Source organism: Atractosteus spatula, chromosome 4 (assembly GCF_055471065.1).
Source record: "Atractosteus spatula isolate fAtrSpa1 chromosome 4, fAtrSpa1.hap1, whole genome shotgun sequence".
NCBI classification, from domain to species: Eukaryota; Metazoa; Chordata; class Actinopteri; order Semionotiformes; family Lepisosteidae; genus Atractosteus; species Atractosteus spatula.
The window spans coordinates 72,579,928-72,606,599 of NC_142709.1; the positions used below are offsets into that span (position 1 = coordinate 72,579,928).

The 26,672-nt window shown below is 45.1% G+C and overlaps 1 protein-coding gene across 3 annotated transcripts; it reads right to left on the reverse strand.

The window, feature by feature from the left end:
* pik3ca (phosphatidylinositol-4,5-bisphosphate 3-kinase, catalytic subunit alpha) lies at positions 1 to 26,419 on the reverse strand. Of its 3 annotated transcripts, none has more exons than XM_088914320.1 (22): positions 26,285 to 26,419; positions 24,789 to 24,886; positions 19,063 to 19,472; positions 17,725 to 17,934; positions 16,635 to 16,885; positions 15,209 to 15,454; positions 14,632 to 14,717; positions 14,055 to 14,160; positions 13,300 to 13,452; positions 13,049 to 13,183; positions 11,795 to 11,919; positions 11,224 to 11,305; positions 10,769 to 10,933; positions 10,528 to 10,631; positions 9,187 to 9,358; positions 8,310 to 8,416; positions 7,735 to 7,856; positions 7,445 to 7,523; positions 7,125 to 7,295; positions 5,757 to 5,874; positions 5,048 to 5,199; positions 1 to 4,693 (listed from the first exon to the last, which is right to left on the reverse strand). In XM_088914320.1, the coding sequence occupies exons 3-22, from the start codon at positions 19,412 to 19,414 to the stop codon at positions 4,423 to 4,425; spliced, it is 3,207 nt and encodes a 1,068-aa protein (XP_088770446.1). In that variant the 5' UTR covers positions 19,415 to 19,472; positions 24,789 to 24,886; positions 26,285 to 26,419; the 3' UTR covers positions 1 to 4,422. The 3 variants fall into 3 exon arrangements, with proteins under 3 accessions (XP_088770446.1, XP_088770445.1, XP_088770447.1); XM_088914319.1 differs by having other exon boundaries at positions 26,242 to 26,382; XM_088914321.1 differs by lacking the exon at positions 26,285 to 26,419 and adding an exon at positions 25,825 to 25,898.
* Positions 26,420 to 26,672: the final 253 nt, after the last annotated feature.

Consider the following 26,672-nt stretch of genomic DNA (forward strand, 5'->3'; position numbering starts at 1 on the left):
ACTTGAAATAAATTTATTTGTACATAATTACATCACACTCAAAAGTATCCGAGACAGACAGGGTACAAAGCCATCGTTTAATTAAATAGCATGATGAATAACAGACAATAGATAAATGAAAAATGCAGACTGTTACTGGATAGCAGTTAAAGTCTAATAAATGTTTACTAAAGAGTGCAGTCTTAGGCCAAACATTATCCTTCCAAGCTAAATAGCAGAATGGACCAAAGTAACAGGGAGTTTGCAGTTTAACTTGCATGCAATAGGGTTTTATGCAATCTTTATTTGGCCCACAATATATTAAAAATAATGTTAATAATAATGAAAATAAAGCTAGAACTAACTTGGAGAGATGTGTCCTGGGCACACCATGAAATTCTCTCGTCCCTCCAGACATTTTACTGTCCCAGATGGCAAAGACTTTTTCAGCCTCAGATCTCCCTCTCCCTCTGGAAATGCACCTTTCAAACAAAACTCAAGAGATAGCAATGCTCTGTCATGCTTTGTATTACTTCAAAGTTTGGCCTAAGTCTATAATAAAACAGTACTAATTTGTTAGAATCCCTAACTGCTTGAAGAGACTAGTTTGAGCAAAGGATTGAAACATTCACGATCGGTATGAAATTGCCCATGCTAGCTGACCTTCAGTGCTGCACACATGGTGACCACACCTCTGTTCGCGACGCACAAAAAGGTGGTTCGTAATGAAATTCAAGTAAAACCTTTAAAACTGAAGCATGGAAGGTTTTTCTTCCATTACAGAATCCTACATGTAGCATATCTAAACCCTCTCAACATTTATTTTATTTTTTTAATCTTGTAACAAGTGAAAAGCATCTTAAATAGGTCTTAAACAGTTAGACACTGGCGTCCAATGGGCTTTGTATCTGGGTCCGGCCCAAACAAGGCGTCTGTAACCTGTACAGACAGACGTATACACAGAAGACACTGATCATGCTAGTAAAGGCCTAAAAAATTGCGTAAGGCTACTGTACACTACAAGGTTTTAAATGTCTCTGACCCATTTCTGATACTAAAGAGCAAAATGACTTGTTTACATGCACAGAAGTAAGCCTTTTTGCTTTTAGACAGAAGGCATTCTTTAAAAAAAGAAATAAAAAAATTACAAAGTGCAAAACCACCTACACACTTCAGTTACGATTGTATAGCTGTTGACTGGTTTACTGCATATAAGAACCACATTTGTAGTTTAAAATTGAAAACCTCAAGTATCTCACACGAATGCATAGGAAGTCTGGAATACTGTATATACTTTCCCCAGTCTTTAGAGAATCTACTCCACTAAATATAGTTGAAAAAAATTAAATTCACAGTTCAAAATCTGGGCCTTCTTTCTAAATTGTTTAATGCATTTAGAATGCAGTATGGAGAGCAGGTTCTCAGTAGATTTCCACATTTTATTCAAAGTGTTAAGAGTAGGCAAGATTTCTTGTTTCCTTTACAAACTTTGTAGTGTTCAATACAGAAAATATTTTGCTGATCTGGCCTCATTCCCAGACCCTGTTAGAAAAAAAAAAGCTTCATATCATAATGGCAGATGACACTGTGATAATGAACAAGCTTTTAAACCTTGGCCGAGTTCCTGGAACTGGACATGATTACCACCATATGCATTTCCAACCAAACACAGCACCACGATTCTTCACCAAAAGATTTACAAACACTCACGTCCCTCTATAAACCAGTCAAGTTACTTCTCCTATGGCTGAAAGGCAATTTAGTTCACCTTCACTGTGCCAGTAGTTATTGTCGATTTACAATAAATAAGTTCCATTAAAAACACTAACACCTATAACAAACATTACCTTGTAAGTTCCTATCAAGAGTAAACCTTGGTTTCGATTTATTGCAACATTTCTGTGCAAAAGAGGTCACAACCGCAGAGCTGGAGGCTTGGAGGCTAATCGCCAAGATTTGAGAGTGTCGTTGATGATTAAAGCTGTTAGTATTTTACGTTTCTATAGTCTATACCAAACAATCCTCTTCAGAAAACCCGTTCCCATTCAGAAGCCTGCTTACTTTCTCTTTTTTGCAAAATATTTGGGCAGTTTTATATTGTCATCTTATGTACTGCACAGCACACGCTATATACAAGCAACCAATTATGTTGCTTATAAACTTTGGCTCAGTCGACACATTTGTAGTCTTCAGCAAGTGGGTGCTCAACATCTCTCTCGTGCCACGGCATCTCATTTCCTCTCAAAAAAATATCCGACGGAGCCCCTCATCAAATTAAAGGAGTAGCCGTGAAAGTCCGACTTTTGTTTTTGTACAAAATCTAATGAAACCCTCACTAACAGACACGTGCCTTCACTGTGCAAGTCCATCACAGCAACGGTCACAGACACCTTACAGAGACTCCAAACAGAAACGCTGCTGCTTTTCGAGCCTCACCTGTTTGAGAGACACCGATGACATAGGAAGTTCCAATTACCAAAGAACGAACTCGATGCCAGAGATAGGATGTTATTTAATACGCGGTACAGTGGGATTAAAATATTGAGGAGGCATCCTAAACACGCCGTCTGCAAATCTATTAAAATTGAGCGGCACCATTTTTGTCGCATGTCTTTTGCAACTGTGGCCTATTTTTAGTCACTGCCAACAAGACCGTGCAGATTTATGCAGCGGCGGCGGCTGCAACAACGTCTCTCACTGCCGTCAGCGAAAGGAAATAATCCAATATAAAGTTCTCTCTCGGTGAAGGGGGGGGCATTCTCATTTGGTTTTGCGTATAAATATCCTGCCAGATTTCTTTAAACATCTGAATCCATGGAAAGCAGACAGAAGGATTCACCTCGCAGCCCTGCCCGACCATTAGAGTTCACATTTTTAGTTTCGCACGGCAGCCAAGCAAGATTATAGGAATGAGCTTTGTTTCCCATAAGCAATCCAAAAGGTAAATTCCACTGCCTTTAAGCTGCGTCTATTTTTAGAGCTTTGGATCCTTTCAGCACCACGAGCGGCTACTTTCAGAGAACAAAAGCCTAAATAAGCTGTGATTTGCGGGAGTGCTCTGCCTTGCAGAACTTCACCTCCTTCCAAGCTGTCCAAACCATCTCAGGAAAACCTCTACCCCACCTGACTCAAAAGTTGGGAAATTTTCACACGTGGGAATGGTAGTAAATTATATTGTATTCTGGTTTCTTATTTTCACACACACCTGGTACCACAAAACATCTGGCAAGAGGGAGAGGTATAAGGCGATATCACTGTCTGGCTGCTTCGAACAGCAAACTATTAGCAGCATCATGTGCATTTTATTTTTTAAAAATTACTGGATCCTGCATCCTGAAGTCACACTGCCCCCCTCGTTAAGTGTTTGTGTAAGAAAACAATGATTATTTCGTTCCTCCTTCTTTAAGGTTCTAAAAGCATAACATTCATGTAGATTCTAGCTCCATGGTGACTTTCCCTATGCACAGAAAAACAAACAAACCACCCTCCACCTCTCATAACTCAGCTTGGTCGATGCAATCCGACATTCACCGCACCAGACATTCAGAGATGAAGAAGTTAGAGGCTCGCCCCCTTTCAAGCAGACGCGACCGTCCTCGGCGTCACGGTCTGCGTCTCTACAGGGGAGACCTGGGAGTCGTGCTCCAGATTCACAGGAGTATCGCGAGCAAAGGCTGAAATTCGAGACTGAATCTGAGCTTGCTGGTAAAAAAAAAAGTATTACTAAGCTGTGTAAACAGGGTACATTATTTAAAAACAACGAAGTGTACTAAGGCCGTTCATGCTTACAGGAGTGCAGAAGCTGAAAGGTAAAAATAAGTTGAAAAACTGCCAGTAGACACTAGGGGTCGCCGGTGCGCCAAGTGTCACAGCCTGGATTGAGGCCATCTCGTACAGGAACCCAGGTCGCCCATCAGGGGTCACTGCTTTGACCTTTTATAAGGACTGAAACCAATAACGCATTTCAAAACATGAAAAAAAAATGTTTACCCTGTGTTTTGCGCAGGAGATTAAATATTTTGTGCATATTTAAAGGCAAAAAGAAGGAAGACATTTTACAATCCCTTTGCCCCTTCCCCCGGAGCTCCTGTTAAATTAAGAGGTAAGTGATTTTAGAAAGGCCATAAAACAAGAAATTGGATATCTAGCTGCTTCTCAGAGGAGACCAGAGCACACCGCTGAGACACTAACAAAAGGATCCTCCTTCACGAAAGATTCTCACACCACCGCTGAAACCTGGAACTGCTTGCCGGGAAACACAACTGCAGGCTTGGAGGACAAGGGGAAAAAAAACAAAACAAAGCTCGGGCTTCAAAGATGACGATGATGAAGACGATGAGAGAAGAGTTCCGGATTGTTCAGTGCTACAAGGGTGGTTCCGTCGCCCGCTGTCCGCAGGCCGGTAGTGCAATGCCACGCGATGGGGCAGGGCGGGCCGCCGCCTCAGTTCAACGCGTGCTGCCGGATCGTGTGGAAGATCCAGTCCATCTTGGTCGTCCAGCCGCCGTGATGGGCGTCGTTCATCTGCTTCATGAAGTAGTCCAGGGCTTCCTGCTCCGTCTTGTCCAGCGCCAGGGTCTTGCGGATGTACGCGATGTCGTCGAAGGACTGGAGCTCCGGCATCCCCGAGCCCAGCATCATGGAGAAGAGGTTGATGAAGAGGTTGGCGTGCTGCCGGATCGCGAGGTATGCCTTGTAGCACATCTCCTGGAACCTGCCCGGGACGCGAGAGGGACAATCGACAAAGCTCGGTCAACCGACAAAGACCAACGGAGCAGGCCGGCGGGCTTATAAAGGAGTCAGAGAGCGAACCGCCCGGCTCCAACACTTCTACAGCTGCTCATCAAGTGTGTGAAGGTTGAGAAAAAAAACTGAAAAATGACAAAAATTTGTATCAAAAGGACTAACCAAAACGAGCCCCTGAAACCTGAAACCAAACCTCACAAAGCAAAGAAACATAGGACTTTTCTTGCTGCTCATTCCTGTATCTTAATTTTAGCAAGTCATCCCGCCAAACCCTTTTAAGTAAAATACACTAATGGCAAACAAGAGGTCAACACTGAATTACCGTTCAAATTCTCTTGTTTTAGTGCACTCCTGGGTTCCTTTGCTGATCACGATTAAGAAGTCCTGGGTTAAGACGAACGGCACGCGCTCTCTTTTGTAGCCAAATTTCTTCTTCTTGTGATCCAGGAAATGTCCAAAATCTATATGGAACAGCTTGAAAAACAAAGAAAATTACTTTGCAATTAAGAAAATTAAGGAAAACCAGGCAAACTCTCTCGAATCAGCAAAAGAATATGTTCTGGGGGGGTTGATGTTTAAGGCCCTGTGTGGGAGCTGCTCAGGGGAATTCCAGTTCAATCTCCTCAGTGATCAAGATTAGCTCCAGGAATGTCAGTTTCCACTGGCTGTATTGGATATGGTCATTTCTCATGTAGCAGGTTATTCACAGCAGCATCAACTGGGAAAGAAACTAAATAAAAACACCAGAAGCAACAACTCCTTCGCTACTGTGAAACAGCCTTACTGGATCAATATAGGCTGACAAAGGATTAAGCAATCTTTGTTTTACTCTACCAGAGTCTTGCTGAAAGTCCTAAATCAATGCAATTCACAAATTTGCAATTTTACACTGGTTATTCCATGGGGATAATTTTCATAGTACTTAGTACTTAGTGAATATCCTATCACTTTGTCACAATGAAATCCTGAACAATTTTTAAATTGTTTTTAAAAATTCTCGAGCTCAGGAGTGAAGAGATGTACGGACTGACCTGCCCGTCGTCCTTCACCATGATGTTGCTGTTGTGTCGATCGCCAATCCCCAGGATGAACGTGGCTACACAGTACCCAGCACAGGAACGTGTGAACAGGTCAATCGCTAGATCATACCTGGACAGAGGCATTGGATCATCAATACCTAAGTGAGCTAGCTCACTTCAAGAAGTTTCCATGTGCTGAAGAGGGACTTGAGTTTTTAAACTGTGAGAAAATTGAAACAGTTCATGTACTTTAACATTTAAAGTGGAACCGCAATCCAAAATTCTCAGAGCGGTTCTTAAATCGAACCCAAATTAATTGACAGTATCGAATGATTTTACATGTGCATGCAGAGTTAACAAGTAGTATTTGTCAGTAATATTTCTGTTGGATTAAAAGAGATGTGTTCACAAGCCTGCTTGTTTACAATGTAACGTACTATCACGCTTCTGCTCACACCTGGCAGCCCACTAAAGCTCAGCAGTAGCTGAGCCCGGTCAGTACCTGGAGGGGAGACTCCTGGGAAAGCTCAGGCTGCGGCTGGAAGAGGTGTCAGTGGGGCCAGCAGGGGGCGCTCACCCTGCGGTCTGTGTGGGTCCTAATGCCCCAGTATAGTAATGGGGATGCTATGCTGTAAAATACTATACGCATCCTTTGGATGAGATGTAAAACTGAAGTCCTGACTCTCTGTGGTCATTAAAAATCCCAGGGCATTTTTTTTTTAAAAGAGTAGGGGTGTTACCTTAATTAACTTGGCAAATTTCCCCCTGGCTTTTAACAATCATGGTCTCCTAATAACCCCATCTATGAGCTGTCTTCTTCACTCTTCTCTCCTACTCACTGAGAGCTGCTATGTTGTGAGCAAACTGGTGCACTCTGGCTGCCATCGCATTATCCAGGTGGGGGTACACACTGCTGGTGATGGAGGGGAGTTCCCCTTACCTGTAAAGTGCTTTAAGTGGATTGTCCAGAAAAGCACCATATATGTACGGATATTATTATAACAGAGCCGGTTCACATTACGGGATGTTTTGTTGCCTGGTTCTGAATCGCAGACAATAAAGCAAATACGGGGTTGTGCATTGCTGGAAATGATGTTGATTTGGCGATGTAAATTGGAGGTTTTACACATCACTGTGCACATTTTACTTTCCATGTGGTTTGAAATGCACTCGTCAAATGCCGATTCTTTTTAAGCTCTGAATATAAAAGGTGTTCCTAGGTCCCCACATGTCAGCAATGGGAAAGGAAGAATGCTTTGTGCATTAATGATTGTGTTTCCCGCAGCGCAGGCATTTGATTTAGACTAGGAGAAAGGTGTGATGTGGGGATCCTGACAGCACGTGTCCCAGTGCTAAACCAGGCTCTCCGCAGAGACTTACATTTCGCCCTTGTTCTTGTCCTTGAGCCACTGGTGCAAAGTGTGGCTGTTGAACTGCAATGCGCCTTTCAGCCCCCCCTTGCACTGAATCTGCATGATTGTATGGGAGCTTCGGACAACCTCAATGAGCCCCACGCAGTCGCCGATCGACAGGCAGCCATAGGGAAGCATCCTGGAAAAGGCATAAAAGACTTTCATCGAACCTGCAGAAATCACAGCAAGCAGACCCCTGGAAAAACACTTCCTGGCCAGAGCCAGCAGAGCACCATTTGACTCGGGCAGGAAAGCTGCGATTGGCCAGCACAGTGTCATCAGGGATACCTGAGATCAAGACCCTGGTTCTGCCAAATGTTTTCCATGATCCGAATGATCTGCAGAGTCAGCATGTCTTGTCGTAAATCTGAAAAACAACAGAGAATCCTTTTAAGAGAGAAATGTAACAATTAAAAAGAAAAGGCATCCATAATTCACCATCGACAATTACAAGACAAGACTTATACTTGTGGCTAGGAGTTTGAAGTCTTGCCTCTAACTTTGTAATAATTATGATTACAATTAATACATAACACATCACTCACTGTGCACAAATTCACGCAACAGGAAATATTTACCATCTCCATTCTTGAAGATGATCTCATTATTCTGGAACAGAAGCTCAGACATGATGTCGGGGTTTTCCCAGTTAAGCCACAGAGGCCTTTTGGCAGATGACATTATTCTGCATTCTTCTAGCCTGAATTAACAAGAAAAACACAGAGGAGGAAGTCTGACACTCTCAGTGTTCTCTCTCCATGTTTTCATCCAGCCTGCTGTACGTTTAGTGCAATGAACTTTAAAGAAGTCAGCTTTTAATGAGCAGAAACAATCCACTTAATGTGATTCATTGCATCCGCCTAGCAGTTCAACACAGAACAGAGTGAAATCTAACTAGTTCAATATGTCAGCCGATTAACTCATTATGGACCAGCTGCCTTTAAAGACTCAAGTGGAAGCTGGAGGGACAGAGGAGATCTGCTGATTGTTTTAACCCAAAATGTAATTATTTCAAGAAAGCATGCAAGCACATTAGATGTCACTTGTACAATATGCTCTCTAGGCTTTATCTTTTTAAAAAACAGTATTACATTGTGATCACTAGCTTGCAAAACAAAAGCTTGCTGTTATGTACAGGAGCTCCGTCTCAAACCTTAAGTTGCCCAATTGGTGTGCAGGGTTGAGTGGAGAGGTGAAGTTCTGCAATGCATCCATGTAGTCTGGTCTCCTCATCTGCTCCACCAGAAACTTCATTTGCACCTGAAAGGACAAAGGGGTATTGGCTCATCTTCGGAGAAGGTCGCAAACATGGCTGGTCACGATAGAAGCTCAAGACTTTCGGCAACACTCCCCTGCAGATCCGGGCAAGTCCTGACTGAGTGAAGCAGCAGAGAGAAAGAGAAGCTGAACCCAGGCTAGAACGGCAAGTCCGAGTTATCATCCTCCTCACTGAGGAGAACTTCACCCTCCCGCAGGACTGACTACAGATTTCAAGAATGTGGTCTACTGCAGGGGTTCCCCACCCTGGTGTGCTGAGGACAACCAACACCTGCAGGCTTCTGTCTCAGTCAGGCCCTTGACTTCACTGAACATGCTGCTTGATTCAGAACCCTCCAAGTTTCGCCAACCGTAAACTTGGGAGATCCACACTTATGAGACACGGTAGTTAAAAGGCATCCTACAACATGACTGGGACAGTGAAAACAATTAGGATTCCACGTGCATCTTATCATTAAGGGTTCAATTATCTAATTTAATCAGATGGAAATGAAAATCATGTGTTTCCCAGGACCCAGGCTAGGAACCTAGATTACTGGATTGGCTAAACAGCAGTTAGGCATCTATTCTTGCAAAAAGGAAGGGCAAATTAATCAACAAAATCTAATCCTTAACAATTGCAATTCTTCAGATTCTTTATCAGATTTGTTTTTTCCAAATCTTATGAAGCTGTGACAAGCAACGTGCACTTCACCGCAGCACCAGCAAAAAAAGAAACCCCAAAACTCTCTGGGGTGGGCCTGAGCCTCTACCTTCTGCGTTTCATCCTTCTTCTCCTGCTTGAGGATGTCAGTGAGGTTGATGAGCTTCTCCATGGCCTCCACCTGCCGGCTCAGGTGCTTCAGGTACATCCCACACGCCCTGCAGTACGACTCCAGCAGCAGCCCAAACCGCTGGCTCACCGTTTTGTTGTGCATTTCAGACCTTGCAGAGGAATCACAGGGGAAGGAGATGTGCGTTTGTGCATTTTTGTGCGTTCAGATTTCAGTACAAACGGCATCCAAGCCAGTTTACTATGCATGTAGCAGGGGTTCAATGCTCAGATAATTAAAATGGATCACAATCTGTTTACAGACTGCTGTTTTTTTCACTTGTTTGCCTGGTTGAGATTTGTGGGCGGAATCGTGGTCTTCGTGCAAAAATGACGTTTCCCGATACCGTCTACAACAAACACTGCTCTGTGGCCTTGCACCCGGCTGACGCATGCTGCAGGTTAATACTTTTATTACAGTACAGAGCAATCAAGCCCCATCAGGGGCCATTTGTTTCACAAGGCTGTTGAGAGCAAACCAAGAACGGATTGTTTTATCTTTTCTGATACAGCAACATGCAGTACCGAGAAAAAGTCTGTGAACCCCCTCTGCTGGCTCATGTACACATATTTTAAGACCTACAAAGTAAGGAGATCTTCATGAAATTCTAAACAAAAGATTCAGATAAACTGGTAAATGTATAACAGAAAAACATTTTAATTAGTAAATTATCCAACAGTAAATACTGTTGAGAGATTAAGTACAGAACCCGTAGGGTCTGTAATTGGAGGTGCCTCCATCAGCTGGAATGATTACCTGCTGGTGGAAATGTTAAACCAATATCTAACAGACCTGCCTTTAATCAGAGACAACTGAAGATTTCCTTGTATAAACAAGTCACTCCAGGTCCTGCCACAACTTCTCAATGGGGTTTACGTCTGGGTTGTAGCCCTGGCCAATCCAAAACACACAATTTCTCCTCCTTCAGCAATTCTGTTATAGACCTGCATGTATGTTTAGGATCACTGTCTTGCTGTATGATACTCTCCTGGAGATTGTGCCAACACAACACCAAATTCATAACTGTGCCAATGATGGCAACCCATCCAGATCTCAAAAAACATTGAATAAGTAAATAATCCCATTTGGGCATTTAAGGGATTAAACAAGGGTATCATGATCAAACACTGAAATCCCCACAATCTTACACTGCCCCCCCTAGGGATGAATAAATTATTTTGCATTGAAAACATACTGGGGTGTCACAAACGTTTTCTCTGCACTGTATTGGATCATGCAACATACACTATTCCTTTCATACTGGGAAAAAAAAAAACTTACTTTAAGTGCCAAAAGAAGAAATGTCCTATCCTCTGGTTGGTTAATGCTTTTTTCAGCAAAAATCGCACTAGGGGGTTATCGAGATACTGTTCATATTTCAGGACCTGGTGGTAAATTAGCACACATACTCACAGTAAGCCAAAAAATGAGAAACGAGAGAGAAAGCTCATGAGTAAAAGTATTTCACAGATTCTAAGGCATGTGTAACAAGATTACACAATAAGGGCAGTTTCCACTGTACCTGTACAAGTTGGATGAGGTACTGAGACAGCTTGTCATCGGTTAAATACTTTTCAAGGCACCTAACAGCAAAATCCCTTATCATCGGATCTGGATAGTTACAGTCCAGCAGCTCCATGGCCTGCTCTGGCTTTATTGCTGGCCAGTCCTTTAAGAGACAATACATCTATGCAAAAGAGAAAGTAAAAGAAGAAACGGGAAGTCTGAACAGGAAGTCTTATTAATAGTTTCGGTCATAAAAATATCTAGTGATCTCAGCACTACATTAACACACTGAACAAAAACATGCTGCACAAATTACTTTGGGGGGGGAAGTTTCCCCACAGGTTTAATATCTTTATACAAGGCAGTTTGTCATGGATTACTACTGTACGTCTGTATCTCACTAGGCTTTACCGCTCTTTAGCTGTACAATGCAAGAATCTGGTATCGGCCTCACGGCGTGCTCATCAGTACCTGTGCTACTTCATCTCTGGAGTTCCACTTCACCGCGAGGAGGATTTTGGGGAGAATCTCAGGCATGTTCACACAGTAGTGTCTTTGGGGAAAGCAAGACAAAAAATGATGTCAGTAACTAAAAGAGACTTGGATATGCACTTCAAGAAATGTTCATATGGAAAAAGATATCGCAGTATACGGGCTAGCTCCACCAGACTCTGTAACAGCTTTTTCCCCACAGGCTGTCAGGCTTCTCAACACCCTGGAATCTACTTGCACCAACTCCAATTCCAGAAACAGGGTTTAAATCCCCCCAGTGTGTTTTGTATGATGTAATTTTTGTACTATTCTATGATGGTTAAATTGCACTATGTGTATATCCTGTGTACACTGCCTCTGTTTTGGTGTACACACTCTTAGTTACAATTAGTATTATTATCAGTAATTTGCACTATGTGTATCTGTCTACAATGTCTATGTCGGTGTCTTGTCTGCAATTGCACCATGGACCAGGAGGAACGATGTTTCGTTCTACTGTACACTTGTGCATGGCTGGAATGACAAATAAATGTGAACTTAAATGCTGCACCTGTGCCGCCACAAGAAATCCTTCTCCTGCTCAGTGATTTCAGACAGAGGGTCCCTATTGCACACCAGGCGCAGCTGCTCCGTGTCGCTCTCCGTCAGGGCGTTGTCCCGAGCCAGTCGGTTGCTCTGCAAGAACACGAACACCGCCTCACCACTCCAGCACCGCTTCAGGAGAGACGCGAGCCCAGCAGCCGACGAGACACACAAGACTGGTCTGCTACCAGGCTCAAGAAGGCTTCTACCCGACCAACAGACACTTTGTGCTACACATGCTAGCAGGATTGCATATAGATAGATACTTTATTGATCCCGTGAGGGAAATTGCAGTGCAATAGCAGCTTAACAGTCAACACAAAACAGTGTAACGAATGATACAATAATAATACAATACAATCAGTACAGTGAGAAGTGCACTAAGAAGAGTTACTCACAGTCCAGAACATACAAAGAACAAACCAGAACAGTACACAAGAAGTTGTATTGCACAATATAAGTATAAATATAAATGTATTGCACAAGCCCCTGGCATATATTGTACCGGCAAGGATATGAAAGAAAAACACGAGCTCACTGACACTAACTGAAAGGAACGAAAAGACAACAAAAAGACACAGAGCTGCTGCACAGGCTGCCACTAACACAGCACCATCTTGATTACCATATGCTGTAAAACCTTGTCTTCTTGTGCAGTATCGCACTCCTTGCAAAATCAAACTGTTTCGTTTTGTGCTTGAGCAGCGCTCATGAGATTTATTGATCTGGGAGATTCAATCTCAGCTAAAAGGGTTTCAGGACCAATCTGCCCAGTTCTTCTACTTCTTCTTGGCCAAATCTTATTTAATTACAGATCTGCCTTTCCTGAGGCAGCATCAGATGACCGAGAAATTTTAAAACAAATTTTTTATATATATATACAAGGCTTAACAACTGTCAGTCCACAAGTTCTGGATCGGATTCAGATATTAAGAAGAGCTTTGTTTTAGAAGCGTTTCTAAATGGAAGCATCTCAGTGTGCAGTACAAGGATGCTTAAAAAATTTAACAAAAAGCTTCTATTTCTTTCAATAACTACACTGCAAAGAAAAACACCTACAGCAGCTAAATCAAAACCAGCAGAATCTATGAATACCTTCTACACTGTTTCTACAAAAGCATGCCTGTTTCCTTTAAGGAACACCACACTGGAAAACATCACTGCAGTATAAACGGGCTGGTACGAGTCACGCATTCCCCAGTCCAGGTGCACACGGCCTTACCAAGCCAGTATGGCAGTAGTTAAACCCCAGCTCTCTGGAGACGGTCCAGTTCGCATGGTCCTCCACCGTCGCCATGTCAGGAAACTTCACAGGACTGCTGAAAAAATCAAACTCTAATTCTAAGCAGGGCGTTTCCTGAATAAGGGCAGACAAGAAAACACCCGCGTTACCCATCGTATCCAGGCACGACATCATGAACACAGTAAAGTGCTGCACAAGGCACATTCCTCAGGTACCTATTAGTCCCTTACCTTGTTGGGATTAGAGCCTGTGACCCCAATAGGATTCAGCAAATCTTCAAGGCCATGAGGTACAGGCCACAGGTTCAAGGCCATTTTCCCCGAGACGAGAGTGTGTGTATAATCAAACAGGTTGACATTCCCCCATGCCAACGGACAGTGCTCCTGAGGACAGTGATCAGAAAGCCGTGCGCCACATTAGCTGCACATTTCACCAAAGTGCTTCACAGTGAGCTGACAGCCCGGTCACCCAACGCGAAGTGCATAAATGCACCGCAAACAAACCTTCAGCATTATAATGTCCTCTATCACTGAAAGAGATGCTTATGCAAACTAAGGCTACCACATTAACCCAAGCAACAAACTGTTTTACATGTTTTACAGCTCAATTTGTATTTAACTTCTGCTTCAAAACTAGTAACAATATCCTACGAAAGTTTCAATCTACATTCTAACCTTGTTCTCGAACACCCACCTTCCCCCACAGATTGCCTCACATACACTCTGCGAGAAAGCAAATTTAGCTCACTCGGCTCACGCCCATTGACCACAGGATGTCAAGGGCTAAGTTTAGCTGCGCACAGAAGCCATGTTTTCTATTCCCCCCGCCTTCATTTCACGTCACCGAGCACAGAACCTTAAAAGTAAAAAATCCAAGAAGTGCGACAGCTCTGCACCTGAAACAAACGAAAGGATTGCGCAAGCAGCCGACAGGAAGAAGGGAACAGCTCCTAAGATTGCCTGCTCTGCGCACCAAGAGGCCTCACCTCTTTGGCTCCCTTCCTGCCTTTCACAGAGCAGATGGAAAGGCAGAGGCGTGCAGCGCGGGGGATATCAGGAATGTACATGTCATAGTTGAGCCACTCATTCCACCTGGAAAGAAAGGGGGAATCTCAGAAGAAAACAATTGAAACGTGCAGATGGAAACAACATCAGCAAGACCACTGAGCCAACAGTCAGTTACGCTTCTGTTACTACCTGTTACCTGATCACACCTGGCGTCACCAGACTGGGACTGAAGATCTAGAAAAGATCTTTGCTCAACAGGCGGACACCGCATGTTCACTCGGGGATCAGGGATCACTTCAAGAGCACGTTAACCCAAGCAATGCACACTGCTTCCTATGAAGTCATTAGCTTTGCAAAATCATTTCCGATAAAGATTTGCCAAAGAAATAGCTGTACTAGAGGTACAAGTTTAACAAATACTTGGAAGAAAAAGTTGAGCTTTCATGGGCTTTTCCTGTCAGAACCTAGGAAAAATGACTAAAGGCTTCACTATTCCAGCAAGATACAGGGATAAGAGTATCTGGTTACAGCCCTGAAGAGCCATGGGCAGAATACCTTGGATTAGAGCAGGGCACTCTCTGGGTGTTCACATTGTCACACAGCTGCTCTCCTCCATGGTAGATGCCCGTTCGCACGTAAATCTACGGAGCATAAAGCATGTCAACATTTCCACAGCATGAAAACGAACAATGTTTCACGCTAAGTAAGTCCACTCTTTAGACAGGTGTGCTGCGCATTTCACACCGTTAAAACCGAGAATGTGCTAGAAACATATCCATATTCCCCTTTTTTTTTTAGTAAAGACTTTTTTAAAAAAAAGAACAAACAGGTTTAGACTACACTCTGCAGGTTACTCCACTTAAAAACACAACCTACAGAAAGCAGCAGAAATTGAGGGGGGGGAAGAAATGCAAAGAGAACACTTTGAAAAGAACTGCAACTCGTTTTGCATATGAAAAACCAGAATCTTTTAACTTTCTGAGAACATTCCCGGCCAAGCCCATTTCCGCTTCTCCCGAGGCACAGCAGCCCTTACAAGTGCCGGCCTCGTCGCCGCTCGATTCGGAGCGACGGGAGGGAGCGACCCGACAGGCTGGGACTCGGGCGACGGAGGTACGAGAGAGTCAAGCACCTTATCGATGTCCCGGATGTTGACATTGACGTACGTCGCGCACAGGATCTTGATCCTCAGGTTGCTGTTGATGGACCACAGCGACTTGGTGGAGGCCTCCCCGTTCATGTAGGGCGTGGCGGTGGAGATGCGCCTCGCGTAAGAGGGCATGGTGAAATTGTCGATCGGCAGCTGGGAATACAGGCTCTCCTTGGCCATCAGCATGAGGTTGGGCATCCGGCCCAGCATGATGCAGCTCCGCACGTACTGGGAGAGGGAGAAGCACAGGACAGGGGGGTTTCGGGATGGTCACCTACGAGGGGAGGCCGTTCGGCCAGCGCGGCCCACACCGGTCAGCAGCGGCTAACCGACCCGAGGATCGCCTCCAGCGAGCTTTGACAGGAGACAGGGCCTCAGCTCCCACAACCGCACACGGTTTCCCAGGGGTCAAGCAAAAGACATTCGGCCGATACGTGCCCATGCCCGGGCGTGCTGGTCTTTTTCAAACAACATTACAATCAAAACCTCTTACTGTACAAGAGAAAACGTTGTAAAACACAGACATATATAAACCAGTTTTTCTGAAAACCAAGGAAAGGGACGCATGCATGAGAGATTCAAACGCGTTGATGGACAGAAGTAATTCATTCAAAAGGACACTAGCAAATAAATGGTGGTTTTGGATAATATCAAGTAACCAGCTGGCGGTTTCCCTTAGACGAGACACTTGATGAAGGCAATTGTGCACCGCAGTTACATTTATGCTCATTTCGGTTAATCTACGTAAATATTGCCTGGTGGGGAACCTCAACAGGAAGCATTTCTCTGTGCCCCGCTACCCGATACTGGTGCTGCCAGTGCCCAGGGAAAACTTTGCTCAGCATGCTTGTGTGCCAGATGTCAATGTGGAAACCTTCTGTGCTTTGGAGAAATACACCTGCAACCACTGATGCCGGGCACAATAGCGGATAGCCACAAGCATGGGAAACAAGATAAATAAACCATTATCAATGCCATTACAGTTGTTTGCTGTACTCATCTGTGAAACCCCTCTTCCAATAAAACACAAAAAAGATCAAAACACAAAAAGAGCGCTCCAGTATGACCACCTGCAGATTACCGACATGCACATTGCACACATAGGGTGGTGCGGTGGCTCGAAGGCTGTCGGTTCGAATCCCACGGCCAGCAGAGGAATCCTACTCCGTTGAGCCCGAGCAAGGCCCTTCATCCCAACTGCTCCAGGGGTGCCATATAAGTGGCTGACCCTGCGCTCTTACCCCAAGCTTCTCTCCCTGTCCGTGTGTCTCATAAAGAGCAAGATTGGGCATGCAAAATGACAAATTCCTAATACAAGACATTGTATATGCCTAATAAAGTGATCACATCTCACACACACGAGTTGTTTATTTTAACGAGGAGTGCCAACTGACACAGGGCGACCTACCTTGTACTGGCTGAGTGGGTACTTCTCCAGCAGGTACTCGTCACAGCCGCACACCTTGAGGATGTACTTCCCCTGGTACTCCTGCACGCACATCTTCAGCTGCTCCGGGGACAGAAGCATGCTCCTGGTCTTCTTCCGGATGGCCTCCGCGATGACCTGCTCTGGCACATAGTCGTGGTTGATCTTCAGGGTGTACTTCTGCTTGTCGTTGTTGGGGGACACTATCACCCAGATCACGACGATGATTTGACCTGAACCGCACAAAAAAAAGGAACATGAAGAGACCACCAACATGAAAACGTTTTACAGGAAAGATCAAAAGAATTAGAATTTGTCCAAGAGACAACACGGATTCAGGTGTTTTATCATCGTCAGCGCGCTGGGACTTAATAGTAAGACTGGCGAGTTCAGATGAGGGACAAGATCATACAAAACTACATAAATTCAGAAAGATTTAACGTACAATTTTTTTTTAAAAAACCCGATTTTAATATATCAAATGGTTTATGTACCTGCTGGTTGATGGTACCACCCAAGGAAAATAAACTACTAGCAATGCCCTTTTGCTTCACTGCTTTATGTGATGTCAGTAGCCACCACTAAGAGGTCTGTAAGTTCCCCTTAAAAATAACCATTATTCAAAAACACAAAACATTACTCCTGGCTCTCCTTAATTGCAACCATTCAGATCCATATCCCTGTGAGATTAGAATTTCAAGTGTATTAAATCAAATGATTGTAAGAAATAAGTAAACAGCAGCTGGCACAGCTAGCGCACTCAGCTAACTGATCCTCTTAAGCATTATTATGATAGCCTCCAATTAAGGGACTGTTTTTATAAAGTATACACAATTCATTGCGCATAACATCTCATTTTCCAGACCTCTAACTAACACAACACAACCCTTTCAAGTACATACTAACGTCTGCCACTTGCAGTTTTGGAAAAAAAATCCAGAAAATGATTTTGGATTGCATGCAGCAGTATGCAAACAATAAAAGCCTAAAAAGGCTCAAATATATTTTTTTATACAGAAATATAATTTCTAGCCCCGACCGCTGACGTAAGCCTTCCGATGACCCTCCTTACCCTTGTCGAGTTTGTTGTAAATGTGCTTCGGAAGTTCTGGCGACGATTCAACATTGGGAGGGTAAACGTACAGGGCTCGGCTGTGGGGTCCGTTGGCGTCTCTGAGGTCCACTGCTTCTTTACAAACGTTCAAGATGTTTCTCCTGAAGTCCTGCACTTCAGGATCCTTCACAAGATCAAACTCGCACACAGGCATGCCGATAGCAAAGCCTGGAACAGAAACGCACAGGACTCGCCATGAGGATAAAACGCCTATTTTATTAAGTACACCAAGCCCTCCTGTTCCTGGGCATTGTGTTCTTTTTTTTCTACAGCACCCAAGGAAAACGGCAGTGCAATATTTTTTTACCAACACCTTACCCCACACAACAGTTTTACAAATAAAACGAGGAAAGCTTATGCCACTAACGCTGGTGTTTCATTTTCTAGATAAAAACGCATCACCTAAAAAAGCCTTTCCTTTGCAGACAGAATGCAAGACAAAGGAAGTAATCATCCGATGACCCATCCCTCTCCATTAGTCACATGGCACATTTTCTATAATCAAACGGTGAAACACTGATGCTTACCATGTTTGCAAAACATGTGCCTATTGCCGATCATAAAGCTAAAACAACCCAGCTTTCATGAGCATTTCTGATACTTCTATATCTAGAATTGTATTAAACGCTCCCAGTACATAGTGCCCAGAATGTGTCTGACAGTGGTGTCCAATCCTGGTCCAGGAGGGAAAGTCCATCTGCAGGCTTTCATTCCACCACAGCTGATAATGAGCGAACCCAGCTGGATACTCGCAGCTCTGCAGGTGCCGCTGCTTTAAAGATGTCAAGCAATTCTACAGACCCAGTGGGCCCCCCCCCAGAACCAGGACTGGACAGCTGTGGGACAGTGGGAGGAGTGGATACAACAGCGGACTGATGGGACTCTGCCCCGTGCACGTGGGTGGAAACTCAATTTTCTAACAAAACGAACTTAAAAGAACCTAAAACGCTGGGCCACAGCTTGTTTTCTTGTTTCTTCCTTCCAACCTCCACAGTGTTGCCTTAGACTACAGATCCATGTCCTACACCCTACAGATCTCCGTTAGCACTGCCACACACATCTCACCCGTCCGAGAAGGACTCAAGTCACACAAACCCTTTTAAATTGCCTGTGAAAGCTCTTCTCAGCCTGTGCTGGTCTGGGCCCTGAACCACACACAAGATTCCAGTTCTCATTTTATTGGTTAACTTGATGAGTTAGGTACCATTTTAAATGTTTAAGGCGGCCGAAAGGGATGGTTTCTTCCATTTGAATTTAAAACAGACCTCAGACCAAGATTTTCAGACGGACGCCTACCGATCTCTCGGTTGAGGATCTTCTCCTCCCTGTTGCCCACTGGCTCGATGACTTTCAGGAAGGGCTGGAAGAGCCTGAGGTCGCACAGCCTGCGGGTCTCGTCGTAGAACTCCTCCCGCTCCGCCTCCTGTGTGACGCTGACGAAGATGTAGGAGGTCTCGTCCTGCAGGAGGTGGTGAAGGGGGTACTTCCGCGCCTCCTTGAACAGCTCGTGCTTGATGGTGACCAGCGTGGCCTCCCGGAGGCACTCCAGGGTCAGGATCATCCCGTTAGGCAGCAGGCAGTCCACCAGGATGCGCGGGGGCATCAGGTGGATGCCCCACAGCTCCCCTGAGGACGGCCTGGGAGGCATCTTGATCTCCTCTTCGCCTCCTACAGAACGCCGATAACGTTTTGCGAGTTCTTTTCTCCTATGGAGAGGAAAACAAGAACGTCAGCATGAAACAGCCTGGACTGGGCTGACTCGGCCGGGGGACAATCTGCCTACCTGGGCTTCTGTGCAGCTAAAGCCATACACCAGCCACAGCGCCGCCTGCTCACAGGAGCACAAGGACACAGCAATGCACAAACGCGCCGAAGAGTCCAATGTCCCGGCCAACACTGCTGTCTTTTCTGTACTCGGACGCCTGCATCGTTCTTGTCTTTGCATCCTAGAGCACACGACCACCTCGTCTTTAAAAATACATGACAGGGCTGATGAGGAAGTGAACTCGCAAGCATGACGCAAGCACTCTTTGCTCTTCTTTTGGCATCAGAGCTGCACCACTGGGGAGGGGGGCACGTGCTGCCTTAATGAATTATTGTGGTGTACCGATGGGGGTTTCTCTTTCTCAAACTTTCCCCGACAGCTCAGACCCAATCTCAGACCTGATTACTACTTCAGCTTGCCATCAACCCCAAAATGCTGTTTCCTGCTGCATTTAAGGTGCCATGAAGCATCGAACACCAGCCGCTAATTATGCCTCTGACAAACTGCACAAAAGGAGTCTATTTTGGCATTACAATAAATTTAAGACCTACAGAGAAGCTATTCTTTCAGAACCATATGTTATCACTTGGAACTGAACAGACAAGGTATCTATGTGTGAATGAATTTCTTTAATCGGGTACATTTTAACACTTAAAGAGGATGTAAGCTAACGCGCACACACACACACTCTCTACGCCAGCCATGCTGCTTCAGTGATAATGAGGACCGCAGATTGTTACCACAACAAGAGGACAGCTTGCACAGCGCCAGCAGTGGTTTGAGACACGTCTTCTGTCTTCAGGAAAAGAACATATTAGTAATCTACCCTCAGTGCATTCTCTCTGCATTTACTGCGTCCAAATGTTTAACCTGTAGAGCACAAGCCTCTAAGGTTTAGAGATTGTGTATCAGGAGGAACAGCTAGAGTTCCACTTAAAGCGATCACAAGCACTTTTATTTACTGGCTTTTAATATGGCAAAGAACACCGTCGAACTTTAAATCCGTGCATATACACACTGGAGGAAAAGTGGGAGGTGTCAGTCATTTACTTCAAATGTTTAGATTTCAGCATTTAAAAAATAAATCGCACGTTATTAAAGTCTATTTAACACGTCTCTTCAGATCCGGCAAAACAAGTCTAGGTTATCTTAGAAGTGAGAGAAGCTGGAGAGAAGTCCAGCTGATAACCACAGTGGTCAAAGGCTAACACATGTGGTTGATCTGTTTTGTAACAATGAAGAGATCCAGAAGCTCTTGGCCAGCAGATACCCCTTTAAGGTAGAATCACACTAAAAGTATTACATGTGACGAAGGCACAACAGCCGAAATGTTTCCTCTTTCAACTTCTCAGAGGGGAATTTACCTTTCCTTTGCAGTTAGTGCATGCTGACGCCCTGAGATAACGCAGCGCATGCCGCACTTAACAAATCTTGTTAGGAACAGACTTATCATGCTACAAAAAATGAGCCCAAAACTTGCAAGACATAAAATCTCATACATCTGATTTACTAATAAGACTTAGAAAAGGCGGCTATTATTAAATTAAAATAAGTATAAATCAAAATCTGACGTTATAATTTTCACCTGGCGTCTCATGTTTACCGCAGACAAGTGCAAGGTATGTTTACAAATGGCAACAACAAGCCTCATTTAAAATACAGTACACAATTTCGGTCATATTGCCAAAAAAAGATTACAAATATAGTGGTAGCTCTGGTACCAGTCCAGAAAAGGGCCACCAGGTGCATTCTGGGGCTTAAGGGAAGGCCCTGCACAGACGGTGAACCCTTTGAGTCTTGAACAGAGAAGATGACGAGGCGACCCAACACAAGTATTCCAAACCCTCAAGGACCCTGACAAAGACAGCGCAGTGACTCTGGTCTATAACCTCTCATGCTCTATGCGATAACCTACAGCTGTGTACAACAAGCTGCGGAAAGATACTCTGCCTTCCTTTTGGAAAGGAGGTCGGAGAATTGGGGATCAGTGGCATTCCTTTAAGAGACAGATGTCTCCCTCTCCAAATAGTGGCTTACAGATGAGCCACTATATTACACACCAGCAGGACTGGGACAGCAATGAGGAAAACAACTGCGGCAAGTCTCGCTCGTTCAGATGAGCTCACGTGTCGCTGTTAACTGCCTGGAAGAAAAGACCTGCTCAGCCTGTGAGTCACCCACAGAGAAAACTCATCCCCCAGAAAAGAGGAGTGTACTTTGTTCCCTCCACACTGCTGCCAAAATCTTTCCTTAACAGAAGGTCTGCAGCAGACGGCTAAATCCGGAACACTTCCCCCCCCGTCAGCTTCCGGGACTGCTCCTCATTCGTAAACGGACTCCGGGGTTGAGTACGCCTGGCGGCAAAGCCCATCAAAACCAAAGCACCCTAGAGCAGAGAAAACCTGCAGCTACACAACGTCAGACTTGAGACACTCCAGCTCCTTTCCATCCAGTCCTGCAAATGCTTGTGAATTCCAGCCACATACCTGGACGCAGGATACAGTTAAAACCTCAAAGGACAAACTGAAAGAAGTTGAATCAACCCAAAACTATCTGCACGGGTCACACACACACAAAACAATCAACAACGTACTAACTACTTCAGGAGGAAACACAATAGACAGAAAATAGACACAAAGCCCCTATTCTTATTTTTACCCAGTGTGATCTGAAAACGAAACTATTACTAGAAGAGATGTATCGGATGCAAGGATTTTACAACATGCTCAGCTGCTGCTGAACACCCAAAGGCCTCTTCTTGCAATGCAGTTTCACTTCAACAGAGGTTGTTGACATGCATGACTCATCTCCCCACCTAGCGAACAAACGTTTCACTTCACAAACACAGGAAACAGCGAGTAGTCTGCTCGGATGGAAAGCTATCGTCAGTCCAAGATCAAAGATTGCCACACCCTTTCCGAAACAAAAACCAGGCGTTGAGATCAAGAGAGCAGAGTAAATGTTCAAATAAGCTATCCTACAAGGACATCTTGATGTCAAAAATGTGATGACATAAGAGTATCCATCTATTAGACACCTTAAACACAAGAGTACTTTCTTAAAGATGACTTGTTTAAAGAATATGAACATTTCGACTGTGACAAGTCCCACTTAATCTATTTTAAATAATGCATTTATATTCTATTCTGCTAACCCAAATTGCTGCAATATAAAATTGCAGTCCGACAATTAAAGATATTTTACTGAAAAGGTTAGGTTAGTGGCAATAGCTCTTCCACTTCGGATGGCTATTGTAAGAAAAATGCATTTCAGTTTCACACTTCCTAAGGATGTAACACAGTTTGAAATAACCATTCATTCATTTTCTAGAATCAAATGAATGACTTAAAAAATACATCAAACAAAACATTTGGGGAAAAAATAACAGGCTATTACACCATTTAGCTTGGCAAACACAAAGTCTTGGCAAAAATGCACTCTGATTTTAAACTTATATCAATGTGATAGCCTATTTAATTTTACAGCTTTAAGCAATTCATGCAAGTGTTTCCATCAAAAGTTATTCAGTTGGTTGGAGATCAGCACGACAGGCATGTTTGCTAATCCATGCTCTGTCCCCTTCTACAAAATGGGAAAATGAACAATCACAAAACATGAGTATTCCAGCTGCACAATGGTGGTTAAACCTTTCAGTCTGTAGAGGAGCCAATTATCCTGATACGTAGTATTACACACAGTGTTTATCAAAACAAGAAAGAAGCCTTTTCTGAAAGGGCTCATGCGTAGCCTTTTGCGCAGAAGCCAGGTTATGTGATATGCAACAGCTATGCAGATAAAAAAAAAGTTAGCAGCCCTAGACTATGACTAGTTCTGTGCATGCCTACCGCAGATGGGCTTGCAGATGTCCCATGGGGAAAAGTGAGCAGGCCTGCATGTGCAGCCTGGGACAAAGCTGCAATCCAATTGTTAAGACTCATTTCACTGGCAAATGGACAGAAGACAATACAGTCACACAGGAGCAGAGGACCGAACTGTAAACATCGCCATAGCAACTCTTATCACACTGACTGAAGCCATTCTGGACACACAACTCGTGAGATTAGTATGCAGCTGGAGGAGACAGAGGTGGACTCTGAGAACATTGCACAGCATTGAAGGATACAGAGAACTAACAAATGCCCATTAAGAAAGTGTTACTTTAAGCACACAACACGATAGTTTAGAATAAATCAGCAGTACGCGCCGAGTCTGTAAAACGTCCGGAAAAAAAAAACTTTTTTCGCATGAGCAGAATCGCAAACATCCAATATGCCCAACTGACTTCTTTAGCTGCGGGGAAAACGTTGAAGAAAACAGCTGGGGTGACAGTTACGTCTTTCGAAAAAATACTTGTGAACGTTCAGAAACTCAAAAGAATGCCTAATATTTATCATTGGCACGGTGCCATGCGATAAGAATGGGCTGTAACAGCAAAGCAGGTTCCTATGCACACAACTTTATTTTAAAGAGGGGAAACAAACCAAACCACCCTCCCCAGCTGGGAGGGAGACAGCCGCAGAGGTGCACAGCCTCCCACCTGTCTCCAGGCGCAGGCGCCCCACCTCCAGCCGCCAGACTCCGCTCGGCTCCAACTGCCTGGCCGGGACACGCAAGACCAGGAGCAGGCTTCCCTTCCTGCTCCGGAAGTGGGAAAGATCCTGCACCGGGGCCGCCCCGGGCACCTCCGCGGCACTCACAGGTCCAAAGAGTCCAAAACCACGCATCAAGCAGGAAGGCTACGCAAGAGCACCAGAACCAAAGACAAGGGCTGCAACCCCACCAGTTCACCGCCAAGCCTGCTAAACTGCAACCTGCAAACTCGACGAGGTGGCCAACTATACCAGAACCTCTGTAAAACCACGGCGAACTCAGCGATGGCACAGAGTCATTTCCAGGAAAGCCCGCAGCACAGTTAAGGCCAGCTCAGGTGGTGTGAAAGGCGGGCAGACACTGTAGTGCTAGCCACTACTACATCTCTGGGGTTCGCCCCCAGCTGAAGGCTGTCAATCAGGGCTCTTCAGGCAGTCAGCTCTGCTTCTACAAGGATGCGAGAGACGCCGCAGGCGTAGGGGATGCAGCTCACGTTTTCTCATGCATCCCTGGACCAACGCTCACCAGATACCGGTGAAGAGCAGAAGCAGGTTTGGAGGTTAATACAACAACAAAAAAAACATCAATAAAAATAGCCCATATGTTGCACGCACACAAAACAGTGCACGTGTGCGGCGACCCCGTCCCTCCTTGTCAGCGATCTTACCTTTAGATCGCTGGTCTGAAATAACTCTCCCTTCCAGATTTCAGTCCACCAGCATTGTCGCTCGCTGCCCTGGCAACTCGTCACTGGACGGCCATATTCTGTCGGGAAACATTAATAAAGGACAGTTTTACTCTTTTGACACACGCATCTCGTCCGCTGTGAAGCAAGGCCTGGTAAAATCTCTCTTCGCACCCACTCGTGGGTTCAGAAGACAACAACCACAACCGATCACGGTTAGGGCTGAAGGCCTCATGTGTCCGTTTGCGATTCCACCCATATCCTCTTTTTAAAAAAAAACAACAAAACAAAACAGGGAACCCTATGTTTCATTCTGCCGTTTCCTTTTCTTTTCAGTGGAAACGAGTACTAGGGGCCAGATCTCGCAACCGGTCGCTGAAAACGACGTTTCGCAAACCCACCGCCCCCCCCAAAGACATGCAATACAACTTTCCAGTTTGGGAGGATAGAAAAGTTTTTTCTTAGGGAGGGAAATTCTGCGAAACCGGCCCCAATGTGAGGAACTGCCTGCATACAGTACAGAAAGGGGCACAGGGGAGGCGGATCTCTGAAGGGGGACCCCAAAGCAGACCCGGGCTTCCGTTCTCTGGGAGCCCAAGACCAGGGGGGTACCCCCCGAATTTCAAAGCGGAGAAGACAAAGACCTATAGGACCTTAGCAGCTTCCAAGACCACATTTCTGCAGCCGACCACGTCTCATTTCCCCACTGTCAGAGGCACCGACCCCTGCTCGGCGACAGACCCACCGCAACCCCTCCAAATCGCCCCCTAATCCCGGGGGGGGGGGGGGCTCACTCCATTCACCTCACCAGCCACGGCCGCTGAATCGCAACGGCATTTAAAAAAGAAAAAGAAAGAAGGAAGAAAAAAACAACGACCCCGAGAAACTCCATTAAAAACACAGTCGCGCTGTTATTGTAGGCGGCTTGGAAAACGGTGTGTGTGCGTGTGTTTTTTAAAACAAACTTCACATTTCCAAGTATATTGGTTTCTGTTCCCCCCACACGAACCCCTCTTACTAAAACACCCCGTCGCAGCTCATCTCGGCGATTTCTGCGGAGCAGCTGTCTGAACCCCTCGCTCGCTGGTCCGGAGCTCCAGGCTTCCTCAACGTCTCTCGGTTTCGCAAACTGTACTTGCAGCAATTATTAGTAAACCTCCGTCCCTAGTGCCGCGAATGGCTAAATAATCCCTTTTCATCGTGACATCCCCGTTCTCGCTCTATGCGCTTGCAATGCAAGTCCTGTTGTCTGCTATTATTACACAGTGCCGATTTCCCAGCTTCCCGTCGATGGCCGGTGTGTTAATTCCCACAAATCCGCCGTCCCGCTTGTGAAGACACGGTAAACACGCCAGGGTCAGTCGATCTTTGGGATTCATGCTTCCATATTTTTTTGTACTCATCCGATTGACAACCCCCCCCCGCGGCCACTCACCCCCGTCTCCCTCTTTAGTTTCCCCTCGGCTGCTCCCACCGACCTCTCCCCGTTCCCGGCAAACTCCAGCCCGAGGCTCAGGCCTGCCCACGGCCTGTCAGCCGCAGCTTCTCCATAGCAACCGCGCGGCTCCCGCTCCCTGTTTTTCTTGCGTGGAACCGAAGCAGTTGAAGGCAAGGAAAATAAACACACACACACAAAAAACTAACACAATCCCCCTTTCATCTCCCCCATGGGAGCCACGGACGACCACAAACAACAGAAACGCAAACGTGTTTTTGGCCGTCGGCGGACGACACGCTCTCTAAACATCCACCGAAAACAATTACGGGGGGGGGGGGGGAACTCGCAAATGAAAAATATTCTCCACACCGGGGAAGGTCGCCCTCTCTCTCTCCTTTTTCGTAATTTCCACCCCTAAAAAAACTCCC